Source organism: Tachyglossus aculeatus, chromosome 12 (genome assembly GCF_015852505.1).
Source record: "Tachyglossus aculeatus isolate mTacAcu1 chromosome 12, mTacAcu1.pri, whole genome shotgun sequence".
NCBI lineage: Eukaryota > Metazoa > Chordata > Mammalia > Monotremata > Tachyglossidae > Tachyglossus > Tachyglossus aculeatus.
Window position 1 is genome coordinate 27091271 of NC_052077.1, and position 22175 is coordinate 27113445.

General features: G+C 44.6%; 1 protein-coding gene across 1 annotated transcript in view; it reads right to left on the reverse strand.

The window, feature by feature from the left end:
- Window positions 1–488: 488 nt before the first annotated feature.
- The window catches only part of C12H4orf45 (chromosome 12 C4orf45 homolog), a 52449-nt gene continuing 30762 nt past the window's right edge, over window positions 489–22175 (reverse strand). The window contains exon 4 of the mRNA XM_038755262.1: window positions 489–1041. Coding sequence (XP_038611190.1) covers window positions 765–1041 — 277 coding nt within the window. The 3' untranslated portion in view covers window positions 489–764. The remainder of the gene's footprint in view (window positions 1042–22175) is intronic.

The window sequence follows — 22175 nt, forward strand, 5'->3', positions numbered from 1 at the left end:
CAGCAGACACAGTGCTTTGCACATAGTAAGCGCTTAACAAATACCATCATTATGATTATGTGGCAGAGCCGGGATTAGAACCCAAGTCCTTCTGATTCCCAGGCTCCCCTTCCCCGTGCTGCTCTGAGCACCTGCTTCCCCCAGCAGTCACTGCTATCCCCTGCGAGGATGCCCGCTTGCCATTCTGGTTAGAAGAAAAATTTTTGGCCAGCACCTCTTGGCCCGATTATATTTTTGGTTTGCGGCTCTCCAGTTGCCGAAGCTAAGCCGCCCCTTTCCTCTCCCCCTCCCCACCTCAACCTCCAGTGCGTGTTCTCAAATACCTAAGGTGCTGACCTGTCCACGGTACTCAGTGAATTGGCTTCAATAAATTCTGTTGCTGATCCTGGAAATCCGATAGCCCCGGATGACCGAACTGCTCAGGGAAGAAACAAAGGTGGTTCACATCCCTGGCCATAAGCTGTATACTTAAATCAATGACACTTTCCTTGACTAAAAAACAAAGACTTTACTGTGCATTTTCCCTTGTTCAGACATGATTCTCCAATGGGCATAGTCCAGATTCTGAAGGGAGAAAGGCTTAGTTTTTGAGGTTGGCTCTAACTAGATTTGGGGGGTTGGGAAGGGAGGGATTGCCTCCCGTTTTTGCATATGTGGGAGCTAAGCTTTCTTAAAACTGAGGAAATAGTTTACCAGAAGACGTTTTTCTAGTGTAAACCCTGTAGCCATGACAGAGTTTTCTCCAACCAAATTTACACATTCCGTTAGGCTTCTCCATTCTTGGAAAAGGTGAGGCATGGATGAGCGGAAGAGGTGGGAGAAAAGACTGGTTTACACGGAACTCGAATTTCTTTAGGGGTGAGAGAGATTTTGGGGAAATTGGGCTGAGCTAATGAGGAGTCCATGGCTGCCCACTGGTCCTTGACCCCTGGAGAGCGTTGGTAATTTCTTCGGGCAATATCCTCATAGTTTGCACAGTTCCATGCAAGCCAGCTTCGGCTTCCTGGCCCCTGTTGATCCAAGATCTCAGGTTTAGGTTGCCTGAAAGAGAAAGAACCATCCAGTCAGCAATGAAAACTTATTCTGTCCCATGATCTTTCCAGGAAAAGAGGAGAAGGCTTCCAAATGAGACACATCCTAGCTCTCTCTGCCAATGGCCATAGGCAGCTGATACTGGACTTCTTCTTAAATAAAAGAAAGGAAAGACTCAGGAAATAGCTGAGGGGCATAATGGCCTAATGGAAAGAGTATGGGCTTGGGAGTCAGAGGACTTGGGTTCTAATAATAATAATAATAATGATGATGTTGGTATTTGTTAAGCACTTACTATGTGCAAAGCACTGTTCTAAGCGCTGGGGTAGATACAAGGTAATCAGGTTGTCCCATGAGGGACTCACAGTCTTCATCCCCATGTTACAGATGAGGGAACTGAGGCCCAGAGAAGTGAAGTGACTTGCCCAAAGTCACACAGCTGACAAGTGGCAGAGCCGGGATTTGAACCCATGGCCTCTGACTCCAAAGCCCGTGCTCTTTCCACTGAGCCACTCTGCTTCCCGGTTCCATCACTTGCCTGCCGGTTCCATACCGGTTCCATCACTTGCCTGTTGCATCACCTTGAGCAAGTCACTTCTCTGTGCCCCAGTTATCCCGTCTGTAAAATGGAAATAAAACACCTTCTTCTCTCTCTCTCTCTCTCCCTGTGACTCCCATGTGCAACAGTGGCTCTATCTGATCTGCTTATATCAACCCGAGCATTTCATACAGTTTTTAGCCCATAGTAAGTGCTTAACAAATTGTTAATAGTAACATCATTATTAATTGGGCTCATCATGATGAAAATTTAGTATTAAGTCCAAGCAGGATGTCTGACATCAGTCATGTCCACCGGTTGAAGGGGATGGCAAAGGCCTGAGTTCCAGGTCTTCAAACTGAATTTGGGGAAGGAAGCTAGAGAGAGACAGTGGCTTCGTCCTGCTTTCCTCTAGCCCTTCTGGGCTATGGGAGAAACGGGGAAGCTCCTGTTCTAGCTTCCAAACCTGCCCCATCATCAATCGTATTTATTGAGCGCTTACTATGTGCAGAGCACTGTACTAAGCGCTTGGGAAGTACAAATTGGCAACGTATAGAGACAGTCCCTACCCAACAGTGGGCTCACAGTCTAAAAGGCCCACCCTCTTGTCTTTCGCCCGCCTCCAAGGACGGGCTCTAATGCTTTTTCCCATGGATCAAAGATGGAGATGTCCTGCCAGCCAGGCCCCAGGACCCTACAGCCTCCATCAAACCTTTCGGTGACAGGAGAGACCCACAGCCCATGAACAGGAGGATTTACTCTATGACCTTGAACAAGACGCTTCATCTCCCTAGGCCTTCGTTTCCTCATCTGGAAAATGGGGATAAAGTAGGACAATGACTGCATCTGAGCTCATCACGTTGTAGCTCATCATTGAGAAGTAGCATCACCCAGTGAATAGAGCACAGGCCTGGGAATCAGAAGGACCTGGGTTCTAATTCCAGCTCCACCACTTGTCTGCTGTCAGCCAGTCAATCATATTTATTGAGCACTTACTATGTGCAGAGCACTGTACTAAGCGATTGGGAGAGTGCAATATAACAATTGACACATTCCCTGCCCACAATGAGCTTGCAGTGTAGAAGGGGAGACAGACATTAATATAAACAAATTACAGGTATAGTAGCTATTAGTGAAGTAGGATTTAAGTCATTGTGCCTCAGTTTTCTCACCTGAAAAATAGGGATTAAGACTGTAAGCCCCGTGTGGGACAGAGACTATGTCCAACCTGATTAGCTTGAATCTACCCCAGAGTTTAGAGCAATGCTTGACACATTGTAAGCACTTTAACAAATATATTAAGCGCTTAAAAAAATACCATCATCATCATTAGTAGTAGTAGTAGTAGTACCTACTGCCTTGGAGCTTAGCACATAGTGAACATGGAATAAATGCTACAATTCATTCAAAAGTGCCCTGCCCTTTCCATTCCCACATATTCTCTTCACCTCCGCCCCTGAATGTCATTGTGGAGCCCAGCAGGAAGCAGTGCCCCCAAACTCTCCCCACAACCCTGTAACTCTCCTCTCCCCAACTCTGTCCTTGAGGTTTCCCAGCTGGCTTTAAAACCTCTTGAAACAGCAAGAAGGACTCAGAAGGGCAGGACACAAGCAAGCCTCGAGGGGCAGGTGTATAGCAGGGAGGAGGCAAAAATGTCTCTTTCTTCCTGTAACCGGTAGCTCCCTCTCTAGAATTTACTCCTCTCATTGTACGGAGGAAAGAAAAATGAGGTGACAAGGACCAGAGATTCCAATAGTGAGTCGGGAAGAGGGTGGATTATGCCTTGTCTATCCTGCCGTTGCCCGGGCCTGCAGGGTAACCTCCACTCTTAGATCATAGCGTTTTGGGAGAGCACTTCCCAGGGAGATGCTGACTTGCCCGGAAAGAGGGGAGGGAGGTCCCAGGTGAGAATACTGAATCAGATCCCTACCTTGAAACTTTGGTCTGGCCTAGGGTCTGAGCACTTGGCTCCTGGCTACAGTTCTGTACTTCCCAAGTGCTTAGTACAGTGCTCTGCACACAGTAAGCGCTCAATAAATACGATTGATTGATTGATTGATTGATTCTATGCCATGACTTGAGAACTCCCGCTAGGCAGAAGGGCTCCCAAACAGGGCAGTTTCTATCCACATATGTGAAACAGCTCCTATTTGCGTAGGGTCTGGGAAGGCAGCCTGCTTGCTTAATGTAGGCTCCAGAAAACGGTCACCCTTTTCTGCTATTTCCTGTAGGGCACTATGTGGAAACTTCCCTTTCGGCCTTCGGTGTTTACATTGCAGCATCACAAGAGTGAGGTAACTGGTAACTCAGTCCATTTCTGGCCTTTTCGGGCTCTGACTCCTTATCTATGTTGTGGCCGAAAGGCTCAATGACCAATTTTCTAAATAATAATAATTATGACATTTATTAAGCGCTTACTATGTGCAAAGCACTGTTCTAAGCGCTGGGGAGGTTACAAGGTGATCAGGTTGTCCCACATGGGGCTCACAGGCTTCATCCCCATTTTACAGATGAGGGAACTGAGGCACAGAGAAGTTCAAGCGACTTGCCCAAAGTCACAAAGCTGACAATTGGCAGAGATGGGATTTGAACCCATGACCTCTGACTCGAAAGCCCATGCTCTTTCCACTGAGCCATGCTGCTTCTCTAGATTTGTGACCTTAAACTGTTTCTTGCTTTCAACTCCATCAATTTTTGTTATTTCTGGTCCCTGAAAGCCTGAAAAACCCACTGATGCTGCATGGAAAATTTTGAGAAACATATTTGGAGACCATTTGGCATGTCCTGTACTTTCTGGGAGAACGGAGTTTTACTCCCTGACATTTTCGGCTCAGAACAGTTGCAGGAAAACAAGAGCCCTGTGCTGAAGGCAGAATCATCAGCCAGGACACCATAGTTGTGGTTTTAAAGAAGAAACTGGATTTTCCTGAGAGACTCCCACCTGAATTGAGTCTTGATCAGAATAAGATGCTTTGGGAAGTAGTGAAATTCCCCAAATGATTTTAATATTGTAGACAGAAATGTCTAGGTGGTTTGTTTGGGAGAGGAAAAAGACCCAAAAAGACAAACATGGGCATGAAATGATCAGGAAGCCCGGACTTTTTGCATTGCAAATTGACTGAATAACTACTATTAGGGGGAACAGGAAAGCAGCATGGCCAACTGGAAAGAGCCTGGACCTAGAAATCTAGAAGTCAAATGACCTGAATTCTAATCCCAGCTCCACCATTTGTCTGCTGAGTGACCTTAGGCAAGTCAGTTAACTTCTCTGTGCCTCAGTTACCTCATCTATAAAATGGAGATTAAATCCTCCACCCTCCAATTTAGGCTGTGAGTCCTTTGTGGGTCAGGGACTGTGTCTGACCTAAATATCTTGTATCTACTTAGTACAGTAATAATAATAATAATAATGACATTTGTTAAGCACTTACTATGTGCAAAGCACTGTTCTAAGCACTGGGGAGGATACAAAGTGATCAGGTTGTCCCATGTGGGGCTCACAGTCTTAATCCCCATTTTACAGATGAGGTAACTGAGGCACAGAGAAGTTAAGCGACTTGCCCAAAGTCACATAGCAGACATGTGGAGGGGTCAGGATTTGAACCCATGACCTCCAGCTCCCAAGTCCATGCTCTTTCCTCTAAGCCACACTGCTTCTCAGCACTCAGTACTCAGGTGCTCAGTACTCAGCACGTAGCAACAAGTACCATTAAAAAAAAGGAAGAGAACTTAAAAGCCATGCATATAAACTAATTTCCCAGCACATCACTGAGAGAGAAGAGGCTGACAATAGTGATAATATTTTAATAATATTTACAGCAAGTGCATAGCGAGAGAGCCCGACCCCTTAAGAGAAGTGCCATGCCTACCTGTCTACATTTTCATTTCCCAGCTGCTGAGAAAATGAGCTAATTACCCTTAAAATGTCAGCTGACAGAAGTAAACTCTATTAGAAAAAGAAAGTAAGTTCAATTGATTGAAAACTGTTTTTCTTGAGGCTTTATTTTGGAGGGCCTAGGCCTTTGAATAAATATTTATTTTTCTGGTTTGCCTGCATGTACATGCTCATATTTTACAAAATTAGTTGACTACGCAATTTAACGTGACAAATGAAACAACTTCTGTCGAGGCTCAGTTGCATCATCGGGAAAAACATGAGGTATCCGATGTAAAGGGGGAGAAATCCCCCAAACGAAATGTTTGGGGAAAAGGGAAGAGTAATCACTTCCATTTGTGCAGCTGACTTCCTAATTCTACTACTCAGAAGCCATTAAAGAAAGTGAAAGAACCACTTTGGATTACTCATGTTTTCTTTAACTGGGGAAGAAAATCCCTATTACTTTCCTTCTAGAATAACTCCATGGCGTAGGCTGTGGCACCACAAAGTTCTAACTGCCATCTGCTCTCAAGGCTGTTTTTGTTTTGGTTTGATGCACTGCTCTGGTTCTGTAGGAAACACAGCCCCTTAATTTGAAAAGCCTTGTTAAATATTCCACCGCCACCCTGGAGTAAAGATTTAATTGCAGCGGGCAAGGTTTCACATTACCCAAAGTGAAGACTCTTTCATTAGTTTGCCAGATTGTGTCCCTGCAGCTCCAGAATGTGAAAAATGTCTCCTCCGCCCCAGGGATGTCATGAGCGGCTTGGTAACTGCTTATGGCTTCCAGCTGGACTTGCGATTATCCAGGCTCCGTAATCAAAATTAAACCTGTTTTCTTCCATTTCAGAAGAAAAGCTTAAAAGGTTGAACATTGTCAGATTTTTGAGAAAAATGTACGAAGGCTCAAAGGTGAGTATTGATTTTTCCTTCTATACTTCCAAACCTCTATTAGCCAGTGTCCGGGGTGCTGTGCCAATATTTTAGTTCAGGGTTTCGCTTTCTTCTCTGGGGCACAATTCAGGTAAATAATCATTCTCTCCTTCCTGCCCAGGTATGCAGAGGAATCTGTACTTTCCAAGCTACTGTTCCTAATAGTAGTAACAATAATAATAATTACACTTGTTAAGTGCTTTCTACATGCCAGGCACTGTACTAGGCGCTGGGGTGAATAGAAGCAAATCAGGTTGGACACAGTCCCTGTCCCACAAGGGGTTCACAGTCTCAATCCCCATTTACAGATGAGGTCCCAGTACTAATTTGGGTGATTTTAAGTAAATCCGTTAAATTTCTCAGCTGTATAAAGTTTTTACATTATTCAGTTTGGGGATTGTCCAGGCCAGGAGTTCTCAGTCTTGTTTTAAACACTGGACCGTGGTCTCAAAGATTAAATTTAAATGCCCCTCAATCAGGCAATCAATCTGCCAGTGGTATTTATGGAGCACCTGCTGAGTGCAGGACGTTGTGGTAAGCCCCTGGGAGAGGGCAACAGAAGCACAGCACATGTTCTCCAAGCTCCAGAACCTTGTAATCGAATGGGGAAGGCAGCAGATAAAAATGATTTACAAATAGTGTGGGCTCTAGCCAATAGTAGATGAATAGGTAAGGATGAAATAGAATAAAGGGAAAACATAATTGAATAAACTTATGTACATAAGTGCCAGAATATGGATATAAATACATAAGTATTAGGTATTCCCATAACTCATTGAAAAAGAGTTTTCCAAGGCTTTCTTTTGCACCACATATTCCACCTAAGAGAGGATGCCTACCAGGGAGCAATAGTTGGCAAGGAAAGAAGAGCTGCCTCTGTTGCTGATGTTCAGTACTTATCGCATACTAAGCACCCTGCTTGGCCAGGGGAGAAAGGAAAGGAGGTTTGGGCAGATCTATGCCTGTCTTTGAGGTGCCCTTGAGTGACAGAAGAATCTTTTTTTTTTTCAAGGTATTTGTTAAGCTCTTACTATGCGCCAGGCCCTGTACTAAGTGCTGGAGTAGATACGAGCTAATCAGGTTGGAAAGGCTCACAGTCATAATCCCCATTTTACACATGAAGTAACCTAGGCACAGAGGCACAGAGAAGTTGACCAAGGTCACACAGCAGACAAGCAGAAGAGCTGGGATTAAAACCCAGGTCCCTCTAACTCTCAGACCCTTGCTCTAGTCAGTAGGCAACACTGCTTCTCTAGCAATCAAAATTAAATACATGGTTTCCCCTCCTGGAGGACAAGAGATTGATTGACTGAGAAATCTGTATTGTCATTTTGCCTCTACCTTGGACAGCAGATTGGGAATATTTTGAAGAATACTATATATATATATATATATGTATATATATATATATATATACACACACACCCACTTCAAACTCTGCCCTTATGCAGTCACAATCATCCAAAGCACTTCTGTACCTCCCTTCCACTTTCTATTACTTAAACACTAACTCATATATCCACTTTCCCTCCTTCCTTCTATTTGAAAATTATTTTAGTTCAGTAACAATAGTAATATTTACTGAACATCCCCTGGGTGCAATGCATTACACTAAGTGCTTGGGAAATACAAAATAAACAAGTGATATATTCCTGCCAGCTGACACTCCATCTCTAGACTATAAGCACCTTGTGGGTAGGGAATGTACCTACCAACTGCACTGTATTGTACTTACCCAAGTACTTAGCACAGTGCTTTCCACACAGTAAGTGCTCAGTAAATACAATTGATTGATTGAAAGCTACTTGAGGTCAGGGATTGTGGTCTCCCAAGCCCTTAGCCTACTTCTCGGCATATAGCAGGAATCATCATCATCATCAGTGGAATTTATTGAGCTCTTACTATGTGCAGAGGACTGTACTTAGGCACTTGGGAGAGTACAATACAACAGAGTTGGCAGATATTCTCTGCCCACAGCAAGCTTACAGGCATACATTAAATACTATTAATTGATGTGCTACTTGGTAACTGTGTACCATGGCAGATCTCTAAACCTCCACTGAAAACCCTGAAGATCTGGAAGAGTTAATGCCCTCCAGAAAAGGCATAATAGCCAATTCACGAATGGAAGAATAGCATGACCTAGTGGAAAGAGTAAAGGCCCGGGAGTCGTAGAACCTGGGGTTTAAACCTGGCTCTGTCAGCTGCCTGCTGTGTGACTTTGGGCAAGTCACTTAACTTCTCAGATCCTCAGTTTCTTCATCTTAAAGAGGATCTAATGTCTGTTCTCCCCCCCTACTTAGACTGCAAGGTCCAGGAGAAGGGATTGCGTCCAACAGGATTCATTTATTTCTACCCCAGTGCTTAGAGTTTATATCTGCCCAGGGCATGGAATAGTGCTTGACACATAGTAAGAGCTTCAGAAATAGAATAATAACAACAACAATAATAATAATGATAGCAGAGGAAGTGCAGTTCGGCTCTGATTTCCCTCAACAGTTTCCGAGTTCTAACCCCATGCTACAACACAGTTTTGCTGGAATGTTTCAGGGCCCCAAAACCAGTCAGCCAGAGAAAGATGGATAGCTGGGTAAAGATTCTTCCATCTCTTTGATTCCCTTGTTGAAAAATGGTTCTCTTTCAATTCCCGTGAAAGCAGGTCGAGTTGTGGAGAATGCAAGAGATAAACCTTTCAGCATAAGCCTGTTGTCCTAAAAGAGCCAGTCTGTTAAAGATGTCAGTCCAGCATGAATGCCTAAAAACACCAGCTACAGATATCCAAATACTTTAGTTTCCTTCAGGAGAATGGAGAAACAATGCAGAGACCATCTGATATTAGATTCTGAAGCTCAGAGGTGTCACCTTAAGGAGTAACTGGTGCTAATCAAAATATGACTACCGTCAGATGGAAGGGTTCCCTAAAGGACATTTTCTTCTCGGAATGCCGAGAGAAGCATCTCATTTGGAACCAAGTCAGTCCTGTCAGCGTGGAAAGATGAAGCAAATGTGGAACTCAAGCTGTCATTCTGACTATCCAGTCTCCACCTAAACCCCGCAAGCATGGCCACGAAGATATTTTGTTCTTTTTAAAGATGAAAACAAAAAGAAACGAATTAGTCCTCTGAGCTTCATGATTTTCCTTTTCCCTCAACATGGTCAATGGACAGAGAGGGAAGAATGTGGAAAAAAGGGCCGAAATTATTCTATTGTTAATAAGGCAGTGCTGGGACACCAATAAATCTACCTCTGACTTTCAGTTGGAACTCATCCAGCAGAAAATTCTTTGGAACTATTTGGATCCCTTCCAGAAGGGAGAAAGTAGGAATAAAAGGACATGATAAATGTTTTTTTAAAAAAAAAAGGTGGAGAGGAGAAAAAGACCAAATAACACATGCTCTAACTGTAGGTGGCCCAGAGTTGAGGCTCTGAGGAAGGGAAATATTAATAGAATCAAACTGACCCTGGATAGTAGTTTTCCAAAGTGACCTGAAAGTTGCTGAGCTGCGAACAGCTCCCGGGGATCTCTCTGGATTTCAGGATTCAGCTTCTAAAATAATTTTCTACTTTTGGAAACCTGAAAATAAGTCCAAGCCTGAATTCCTTTAGACTTCTACACTCTCTCGAGCCTTCTTTCCCCCACTGTGACACAGCAACTTCATTACAAAATGCAAATTCACATCCTGTCATCATCAATGGTATTTCGCTACTGTGTGTAGAGCACTGTGCTAAGCACATGGGAGAGTACAATGCAAAAGAGTTGATAGACACGTTGCCTACCCACAAATCCAGCACACAACTAAAAACGTCAATGGCATTGACACCACGTACTGAGTCTGTGGAGTCTGTAGACAGAGCACTGTAGTAAGCTGCTTAGAGACATATCACAGAGCTAAGCTCAAACACTTCACCAACTCTCCACCACCTCACCACAGGACCAATGAAGGCTCTGAGGGGCCACCACAAAATCAGCAGTCCTCTGCCACTCTGAATTTCACCCAGTAATAATAACTGTGGTATTTGTTAAGCAGTTAATATCTGCCAAGCACTGTTCTAAACAATGGGGTAAATGGGGTAAAGATAATCAGGTCGGACGATGTCCCTGCCCAACGTGGAGATCACAGTCTAAGTCTTTCCCAGACAATCGTGTTTTCTCCATCACCCATTCTGTCAGGAATCTCTCCAAACCCCTGTTGGAGGTGTAACAGGGGAGAGATTGTGGTGGCTCGAGGAGCCCCCGATGGCTTCTTCTCCAGAAAACTGCTTCTTCTGGCCATTGGTTAAATCCATTCTGCCCAAACCCAAACTTGTCTTCCCAAATTCATTAGGCATTTGTTTCTTCTGCTCTACTTGGTTCAATCAATCCATCCCTCTAATTTATTGAGCATTTTCCGTGTGCAGAACAGTGTATTAACTGCTTGGAAGAGCATAATACGATAGAGTCGGTAGACATGGTCTTGGCTTACATTGCATTGATGCTTTCACCCGATCGACCCCTGCACCCCAAACTAGCACTCTCCATCGGACCCCTCAGCACAGTCCAGCTCCCCTCCTCCTCCCCCACCACTACCATCACCCCAACCTCCATTACCTCAGCCCTCAGGAAGACACAAAAAATATCACCAAACTTAGCCCCCAGATCCATTTATCCAGCCATTTAGTGCTTAGGGCTGAGAGGAGGCCGGGGGGCATTGATTTAGGCCGTAAGCTCGTTGTGCGCAGGGCTTGTATCTATCAATTCTGTTGTATTTTTCCATGTGCTTAGTACAGAGCTCTGCTCATAGTAAGTGCTCAATAAATACCATTGATTGATTGATTTCAAGTGCTTCCTTCTTTCCTTTCTTTCTTCCTTCCTTCCCTACCCAGCCAGGGCCTCCCACCCACCTAAACTCTCTCAAGTACCTCCCTCCAACTGTCAGACAAGTTTCAAGTGTCCAAATGAAAAGTGGCAAAAGTGTTTTTCTATAATGCCCCTAAATTCTATGTGGAATTAATTTTGGAGTCCTCCATCTGGATTAGGAAGGTCTTGCCATGGGCAACTATTTACCATTAAAATGTGTCCATCAACTGGCGAGATGTGGCTAGTGGCTCCCGTTGACTCTGAGATGATTTGAGGCGGTTCGGGCTTGAGCGTGGTTTTGCACAGAATGAAATGGGCCACTTGGAAAGGAAAACAATCTGAGCATCTGCTGACTTTTTTCCGTTGGGATCTTCAGTCTTTGAAGGAGCAGAGTTGAATTCACAGGCTGCTCTCATTGCCCCTGCTCTGAGTCCCAGCTTGTCTGTTTACTCTGGAGTTTGCGGGTCTCCTACCCCTGTCATTAGCTCTCTTACAAGATAAAACTGTCCTTCTGCTCCCTGTAACATTACTCAGTCTGCCTCTCTACCAGTCTCAAAGGGAAAAAGGCATAAGAATCGGTCAAGTTGTGATTTTCCCTTTGATCAGAGCTGATCTATGAAGTGCTGAGCAATAGCAGATGATAGTGTTTTGAATAATCAGCCACTTCTTTCAACACTTCAAACTTCACTTCATGATGTCTGCCTCCTTGCTAGTGATGTGGGCCTCGAAGGGTGGGGATGGATGAAGCAAGGACCAACTTAGAAATGAATCATCTCTTCATGGAAGTCAAGTCTCTGATGACTGGAAAGTAGATACCACATTTTCCTTCGAAGAATTAGTTCTCCTTTTCTAGAGAATAGAGTGGTGTGGCCCACATTTGAGGCCTAGGCGAATGGTGGCTACTGATGGCCCTTGAAAATATCAGATGGCCATTTTGCTGCCCTACAAGTGATGAGGTATGCATTAGGATATATATGTTTCTCAGTTCCTCATCATGATGTATTGACGTCAAATAAAACATTTTGTGGAAATCTGCGGTCAGTGGTATTTGCTGAGTGCTTACATGTGCAGAGAGCACTGTACTAAGTGCTTAAGAGTAGAATTCAATAGAAATAATCTCTGCCTTCAAGTTGCTGACAATCTAGTGGGGTAGAGGGACATTAAATTATAGGTACAGGGAGCGGCAAAGTATAAGGATATGAAGCAGCATGACGAGTGGATAGAGTACAGGCCTAGGAATCAGAAAGTCATGGGTTCTAATCCTGAGTCCACCACTTGTCTGCTGTATGACCTTGGAGAAGCCACTTCACTCCTCTCTGCCTCAGTTACCTCATTTGTAAAATGGGGATTGAGACTGTGAGCCCACATGGGACAGGGACTGTGTCCAACTTCATTCAATTCAATCATATTGAGCACTTACTGTATGCAAAGCACTGTACTAAGCGTTTGGGAGAGTACAATATAACAACAGACATATTTCTGCCCACAACGAGCTCGCAATATAGAGGGGAAGACAGACATTAATATAAATAAATAGAAAGGTAGATAAATTACAGATATCTACATATGTGCTGCAGGGATTGGAGGGAGGATGAATGAAGGAGGAAATAAGAGTGGTACAGAAGGGAGTGGGAGAAGAGGAGAAGGAGGCCTTAGTCGGAGAAGGCGTCTTGGAGGAGATGTGTCTTCAATAACGTTTTGAAGTGAGGGAGAGCAATTATCTGCCTGATATAAGGAGGGAGGGCAGGCCAGAGGCAGGATGTGGCAGAGAGATCGACGGTGAGACAGGTGAGTTTGAGGTACAGTGAGATGGTTAGTATTAGTGGAACGAAGTGTGTGAGCTGGATTGTAGAGGAGAGCAGCGAGGTGAATTAGGAGGGGACAAGGTGATTAAGTGCTGTAAAGCCAATGATGAGAAATTTTTGTTTGATGCAGAGGTGGATGGGCAGCCACTGGAGTCTCTTGAGTGGGGAAACATGGTCAATGTTTTTGATGGAAAATAATTTGGGCAACAGAATGGAGTATGGACTGGAGTTGGGAGAGACAGGAGGCTGGGAGGTCAGCAAGGAGGCTGATACAATAATCAAGGTGGGATAGGATAAGTGTTTGATTTGCTTGTATCCACTCCAGCACTTAGTACAGTGCCTGGCACACAGTAAGTACTTGACTGCTATTATTATTATTATTATTATTATTATTATTATTATTATTATTATTATTACAAGTGCTGGGGACTGATGTTGGGTGAGTATCAAAGTGCTTAAGGTGTACAAACCCAAGTGTATAGATAACACAGAAAAGAGGATGAAGAGGGTGGGGAGATGAGAGATTAGTCAGGAAAGGCTTCCTGGAAGAGATTGATTTTAGTAGGACTTTGAAAACAGTGTTGATCTGTGAGATATGAGGAGGAGAGAGTTCCCTCATCATCATCAATAGTATTTATTGAGTGCTCACTATGTGTACAGCCCTGTACTAAGCGCTTGGGAGAGTCCAGTACAATGGAGTTGGTAGACATGTTCCCTGCCCACAAGAAGCAATTATGAGCTAATGTTAGTAAGGCACTCCATGTTCTCAGCCCAAAGTCTGTATGGAAAGGAGAGGGAGGAAAGAAGGTGGTGAGGAAGGGTAGAGTCTCTGACCTCACAAAGGGATACACAGGGAAATACTGAAAATCAGTCTCACAACAAAGACAGTCTTATAGCACAAGAACATGAGAATGGTCGCAGATGATCCAAAACAACTAAGTTGGTATGAATTCAGGCACTGGTGTTAGTGCCTTAGAGCTAAAGAGGCCTTCAATAAGTGATTAATTCTTCATTAATCAACAACAGTAGCATTTAACGAGTGCTTAGATTAATGCCTTCCAGCTGGAGAAATGTGAGTTTTTACAGAAAGCATTTGTTTTCCCTCACCCTTGGAAATATATGCATTTATATAACAATATTCTTTAAATAACACCAATAAGAGAAGTGCTGTTTTAATTGCTGCTTCTACATGATTTTATTACAGAAGAAAGCTAAACCAGGAAAATTCCTCCCCCCACCCCCACCCCCAGCTCTGTTTATTCAGAAGAGCAAATATTTCTTCAGCCCCCCAATGCCTTAAGTTTCTGTTTTCAGGTTTTCCTAGCTGGGCTGCGGTTGGGTAATAGCCCTGGCTCCAAAATCTCAATGCCATTCCTATGCAGAGCCTATCCAGGCTGGGTGCCAGCTGATTTATTTTTTGGTTAGGTTGGAGGAGGGAGCCAGAAAACTGAAATCTGGAGAAGAGGTCTGTGGAAGAATTTAAATCACATGTGATCATCACTATGAGATAGGCTGGAGGTGACTACACTCCCTTAAAACATGTCCTTGTAGCTTTACAGGCATGCATTTCTGCCCTTCTTGGGACTGACATAATTTCTCTGTACAAACTTCACTGGACAGCCGCAGCAATGATATTTTTCATTTACTCCTCATGCCAGCGGTCCAGAGAACATGGAGTACCTTACCAACATTAGCTCATTATTCCTTTGACATGCCCCCAAACTGGCAGGTAAATAGCAAATATCATCAGCTCCATTTGGCAGAGGGAGGAAGGATGGCAAAGAGACCTCATCTGGCCATTAATTCCATTAAAGTGTTGTCTTTGGCTCTGTGGCTGCTAAGGCTAAAGTGAGTCTTTAGCAAATATGGAAAAATCCCCAAACAATCAATCAATGGTATTTACTGAGCACTTGCTATGTGCAGAGCACTGTAGTGCCTGCTTGGGAGAGTACAATGCAACAGAATTATTCATTCATTCAATTGTATTTACTGAGCACTTACTGTGTGCAGAGCACTGTACAAATTGGCAACATATAGAGATGGTCCCTACCCAACAACGGGCTCACAGTTTAGAAGGGGGGTGACAGACAAAAAAACAAAACAAGTAGATAAGTAGATAGGTGTCGCAGACGTGTTCCCTGACCATATCAAGCTTACAGTCTAGACTGGAACTAAACACTAAATTAGGTGAAAGCAATTCATATGTGAAAAAGGGGAACAGGGAAGAAAGAAATAAGTTTTTGAATTCTCTTCATTTTGAGCTAATATTGAGTTTCCGTTGCAGCTAGGAAGAGGTATGAATTGCCTCTCCTGGGTCCAGACACGTGACACTGAACCAGAAAGAGTGCTGTGACACAGTGATTACCTGCTCTGCCATGCAGACAGCAGATCAGAACACACTTCGTGAAGCAGTTAATGGGCCACCCACCTAAAGTGACTTCCATTTCCAAGTGAATTGCATGTGGCCAGTGTCCCTTTCCCAAGTGGTCTCAGCTGTAGAGGTGAAGGCCAGCATTCCAATGGGCTCTCTCTCTCTCTCTCTCTTTCTCTCTCTCTCTCTCTCTTTCTCTCTCTCTCTCCCTCTCTCGCTCTCTCTCTCTCTCTCCCCTTTCTCCCCTCTCCCCTCTCTCTCTTGCACACACACACAAAACACAAACACATGCTGCAATTTGAGTCCCTCAGCTGACAAAATTTCTCAGTCCTTGGGAGAGTACAACAGAGTTGGTAAACACGTTCCTCTCCCACAACGAGCGTGCAGTCTAGAAGGGCAGACAGACATTAACGTAAGTAAATAATTTATAATATACTTTCCCCATTGCCCTGCTTGCAGTAGTCAACACAAATTAAGCCCTAGTATTGTAGCTGAGCTTTCTTCTCAGCAGCAGGAAGTCCTCTAATGTGTGGGGGGGGTGTCCTCCAAAGAGAGTATTTCCTGCAGATCTCAATCCCTGTTTTTAAGCTTCAATATTCTGCTTCACTCGATTTCTAATCCTGAAAGTGTTTGTCATAACCCTAGGCGGATCAAACTGCTTTCACCTCTCTTCTTTGCCCTTTCCCATCGCCTTCATGCACTGGCAAGAAAGACTAGACCTACATGCAGTTGGAGAGGCAGTTTCCATAGCAACAGTAGCCATGGGAACCCTCTGACAACAGCTTCCCATCATTCTCCCAACTTAGTGTGTCTCTGTTTGATTATGGTTTGCCTAAGAACAAGTACTTGGGATCCTTGTGCGTCTGACCTAAATGTCACTGATGAATGGACCCATGTTTTCAAGCTTTTAAGACATGCTTTCCTAGTTTCCTCTACCTCTCAGGATCTCCAGCCTATCAAACCTACCTATATCAAAGCTTATTGCTATCAAAGAGCATATTTATTAAAATATCCAAAAATTTTTTTAATGGCATTTATTAAGTGCTTACTATGTGCAAAGCACTGTTCTAAGCGCTGGGGAGGTTACAAGGTGATCAGGTTGTCCCACATGGGGCTCACAGGCTTCATCCCCATTTTACAGATGAGGGAACTGAGGCACAGAGAAGTTCAAGCGACTTGCCCAAAGTCACACAGCTGACAATTGGCGGAGCTGGGATTTGAACCCATGACCTCTGACGCGAAAGCCCGTGCTCTTTCCACTGATCCACGCTGCTTCACTTCATGGGAGCTCGAGATCTTATCTCAAAAATTTTGAGAACAAAAATAAGCACTTCTGCCATTTTTTCCACCCACAGGAAGCCAATTGAATCCGAGGATCGTGGGTTTAATGTTAGTTCTAAGGCCATTATTGAATGACAGAAAAGTGAAGTATTACAAACAAATGAAGTCCAGTGCTGTGAGTTCCTTGGAGGGTAGATGCTAAGAGGAAATAGTATCCCAGGGGCCCCTGAATCTCTTGTGGACTTAGGGAGGGTCAAGGGGTTTAGAGAGACCAGAATTCTGATGGCCTTGACGGGATGGGGCCTATTGGCAGGAGGGAAGTTAAGTGGGTGGCATCAGATGGGAGCAGAGAGGGGAGAGGGGGGGGAAAAGCAGAGGATGAAAAAGGAAGGGAGAGAAGGGAAAGGTATTTGCCATCTGCTGCAATGCTGCCTTTCTCTGACCTCTGTTACCACCTGCCACAACCAAGTGGCAGCAGATTACAGCAACTGGGCCCAGCTAGGCCAGTTAACCGGGGCTGCTACTGGTTACAGGGTGACAACTTTTTTGCTTCCTCAGGGCCCAGTGGCATCCAGCATCAGAAGCCACTATGGTGATTTTGGTTCCTGGAATCCTACAGGGGCTTGCTTGTAGAGAGCACCCTTTATGCTACATGCCTCCCCTGCTCTTCCCGCCCCCCTCCCCCAGCTCCTCTCCCTCTCCACTCACACACACATGTGCAGACATATCACCCTCCTCTTGTCATCCCTCCTCACCAGGATCAGCATTCCTAAAGGGACCGGAGGGGTGGGCCCTCAAATTACAGGACTGTCCATTTGAAATTCAGCTGTCTGGTCACCTTCTTGGATTCCAGGGAGTGTCAACTAAACTGATCCCTCCCAGCCACCCCTCGCCACTGCATTCACTTAGGGAACCCCTAAGGGCCCTTCAGAACTTCCCAGGGTCCCAGCCCCAGGAGCCATTCATTCGATTCGAGCAGGGGACGCGCAGGGGAAGCAACGTGGCTTAATGAAAAGGTCACTGGCTTGGGAGTCGGAGGACAAGGGTTGTAATACTGGCTCTGCCACTTGTCTGCCGTGTGACTTTGGGCAAGTTGCTTAACTTCTCTGTGCCTCAGTCACCTCATCTGTAAAATGGTGATTAAAACTGTGAGCCCCACGTGGGACAGCCTGATTACCTTGTATCTACCTAAGCACTTAGAACATTGCTCGGCGTATAGTAAGCGCTCAATAAATGCCATTGATGGATTGATTGAATCCAGCCCAGAATCCATACTGCATTCATTTATTCTTTCAATTGTATTTACTGAGCGCTTACTGTGTGCAGAACACTGTACTAAGCACTTTGAAAGTACAATACAGCAATAATAATGATAATAAGCATTTCTTAAGTGCTTACTATGTGCAAAGCACTGTTCTAAGCGCTGGGGAGGTTACAAAATGATCAGGTTGTCCCCCGTGGGGCTCACAGTCTTAATTCCCATTTTACAGATGAGGCAACTGAGGCGCAGAGAAGTTAAGTGGCTTGCCCAAAGTCACACAGCTGACAAGTGGCAGAGGCAGGATTTGAGCCCATGACCTCTGGCTCCCAAGCCCGGGCTCTTTCCACCAAGCCATGCTGCTTCTAGATAGGGATAGAGACAATCCCTGCCCACAGTGGGGTTAGGGTCTAGATATGGGGAGGCGACAGACATCAAAACAAGTAAAGAGGCATCAATATCTCACAGTCTACCCGGTTACCTCAAAGCCACCAGGCAGACCTACACCCCAAGGCTCCAAGCTTCTTCAGGAAGTCCGGGGTCAACAAACTATAATAATAATAATAATAATGGCATTTATTAAGCGCTTACTATGTGCAAAGCACTGTTCTAAGCACTGGGGAGAATATAAGGTGATCAGGTTGTCCCACGGGGGACTCACAGTCTTAATCCCCATTTTCCAGATGAGGGAACTGAGGCACAGAGAAGTGAAGTGACTTGCCCAAAGTCACACAGCTGACAGTTGGCGGAGCCGGGATTTGAACCCATGACCTCTGACTCCAAAGCCCGGGCTCTTTCCACTGAGCCACGCTGCTTCTCCAAACTACAGTGGCTAGCACCAAGAATTTTAGAGAAGCAGCGTGGCTCAGTGGAAAGAGCGCGGGCTTGGGAGTCGCAGGTCATGGGTTCGAGTCCCACCTCCCCCACATGTCCGCTGTGTGACCTTGGGCAAGTCACTTCACTTCTCCGTGCCTCAGTTCCCTCATCTGTAAAATGGGGATTAAGACTGTGAGCCCCACATGGGACAACCTCATCTCCTTGTATTCCCCCCAGTGCTTAGAACAGTGCAGTAAGCACTTAACAAATACCAACATTATTATTATTATTATTAACACTTTAGAACACCCCCCCGACACACACACACACACATACGCACACCATGAGGCCTGTCTACTTCCATCTCTCTATCCACTCTGATGATGATTTACCCACTGGCTAGCCCTGGGGTGGGGGAAAGGAAGAGCTTCAGCTGCTGCTGTTGCTGCAGAGGAGAGCACAGGGCAGGGATTCAGGGTTGAGCGGGAAAGAAAGGAGGTAAGAGAGAGTATGTGAAGGAAGGCACCCATGACCGCGGGAGCTGTCCCGATGGTCATCGCCACTCCGGACAGTCATGGGCAATAGGTGCTATCAGGTTTGGGTCATAATCCATATGATATTATATGATCCATAATCCATAATCCACAGAGTGTACGTATGTGACTACGCTTCTGGGGCTCTAGGAAGGGGGAGAGGTTAGTAAAGCAGGCAGAGGGTGTGCTTACTTAAGGGCCAGAGACTACCTCTGCAGGAACCCCTCTCTCTCTCCCTGCCCTTCCTCTCCCTTTCCCTCCCCCCACAATCTTGGCTAGCCACCCTGCAGGCCCTAACTCCTGGCTGTGTTTTAGAATACAATGGGAATCCTGACCCTCTCCTCACTGGTAGGATGGTAAGGAGGATGGGCCGAGGAGTGTCCTTTGCCGGGCAAAGTGGATTATTCCTGGACTTTTATCAAAACTTCATGATTAGATTTTCTGAAACATAATTCACATTGGCTGAAAGAAACAGTGCTCTACAGCTTGTGGCAATCAAGGAGAAAAAGCAAGAGATAAAGAAGAACTTCAACTTCTCGTCCCCAGATGACAGGCTTGACGTTTGGAAAATACCTAATTGAGGACTGCATTAAGGGACTGAAAAAGAGCCAACTATCCTACGTTTCTTCTTTCTCCTTCAGAACCAGGCCAGGCGGCTCTCATCAGAAGGCCCCGGTGCCTGACTGCTTTGCTAACTGATGAATTTATTTCCACTGCCGAAACAGCAAGACTTTGCTGCCAAATAGCTGGCTAAGTGCTGTCAGGTGTCCAGAACTGACCTCCTCTTTTCTATGCCTCAAATAGCAGAAGCACCAGGAAACATGGATTGTCTGCTGGATGGGGAGAAGCTTGGCAAGCCCAGCCTAGTGAAGACAAGCCATTTACATACTTCAAAGATCTGCAAGTTCACTATCTGGCAGTGCATTCTGTTGTGACATTTCTCTATCTGATTAGAAATGTTTCCTTTATTCCTTATCTAACTGGTCACTCTTCTGCATTCTTGTCACTTATCCGCAAAGCTAATACTGCATACCTTCACAGTTGAAATGTGATCATTTTGTAATACTGAGCAAGGGAGAACCTGCGCTGAAATAGAGCCTGCAAAAAGCAAAGGTTATGCCGATTTGCCCCTGCTATTTATGACAGGCTATATCTCGCATGACTGTGTGTTGCACACAGAGAGATAGTCTGTGATAACGAACTACTCCATTTTTTCCTGTTCTTAATGCTTAAAAGCAACAGTTCAGAGGTTCAGAGGGCTTCAGTGGTTATTTCTTCAGTATAATGAATCCATTATCTTTCCGTATATTACAACTGAAAAAATAATTTTAGCTTGCAGTCTTGTGAGAGTGTGCCTGATTTAATCCCTCGCTGGAAGGCTTTCTAAGAGCCGATAAAGAGTTACAATACTGGAAAGAATGACTCTTGCTTTGCTCCTTGGGGCTGTCACTCCAAACATATCTCAAGGTTAAACATGTTTAATGCATAGTGGAGCAAGCAGGTTTGAATCAGTTTAAATCAAAATCATTATGTGACTTCAGCAGAACTAATTTTATTAACTGATAGGAGCTATTATGATGGTTTCTAGGACAACAGCATGAAGTGGGAGTGGCTATTTGTCTAAATAATTTAATATGTGATCTTTTCACCTAAGAGTATTATTTAAAGAGGTAAAGTCATTTCTTTGACCATTGCTATTTTTGACAACCACGACTTTGTTTTCCTCTTCTCCTTACTCCGTCTGTTCTTCCTTCACTTGCTTCTTGCATTTCAGTCCATCATCAATGGTTTTTATTGCATGCTTACTGTGTGCAGAGCACTGAACTAAGCGCTTGGGAGAGTACAATACAACGAAGCTAGTAGTCGTGACCTCTGACCACGAGAAGTTTACAATCTAGTGGGGAGTTTACAATCTCTCGCTCTAGTTACTTTTTGCCCATTGAACCCCCCGAGCTCCCCAAGTCTTCCCACTCTCTTCTCTTTCCCCTTAACCCAAAAGGAAATAAAAATAAACAATTTTCCTCATCTTCGTCGGCTGTTTGCCTGTGCCTTGCTCTAGAATGTAAGCTTTTTTATGGTATTTAAGCACTTCCTATGTGTCAAACACTGTTCTAAATGCTGGAGCAGATACAAATTAATTAGGTTGGGCACAATCCTTGTCCTGCATGGGGCTCACCAAGTAGGAGGAAGAACAGGAGAACTGAAGCACAGAGAAGTTAAATGACTTGACCAAGGTCACACAGCAAGCCATTGGCAGAGTCAGGATTAGAACCCAGATCTTCTGACTCCGGTGCCCCTTCACTCTCCAGTAGACCATGCTAAGCTTCTTGCAAGAAGGAGCTGTGTGGTTCTGCTTACTAGTTCATTCATGGTCTAACACCCTTACTGAAACAACATCTTCGCAGAAGGAATCTTACTGAAGTTATTAGTATGTTACTGATACAGTACAAGAAGACGTGTCCCACAGTATGACCATTTGTGATAAAGATGCATTTTTGGGAAACATATTATGGTAGTATGATGGGGCATACCTTTATTGAGAACTTCTTCTATACCTGAACTCCCAGTATCCCTATTTCAAAACCCCAAGTACTTCAGTTCCCTTTAGCTATCTTTCTCCTTCACACCCCTTAATGAAGGGAGGAGAGTGACACTGAGTGAACAGATTCACTGTTCTCCCTTCTATTTACTCTTTGAGTCCCATGTGGTGCCCGATTAGCCTGAATCTACCCCAGTGCTTAGCACAGGGCTTGGCCTACAGTAAGCACTTAACAAACATCACAATTATTATTGTTATTACACACACACATACACACCTCTAATGTTCTTCATTATTTTATGAAATCTTACATTGCTCATTGCTGTGCAACAGCGAGATACAATCAGAGGTTAAA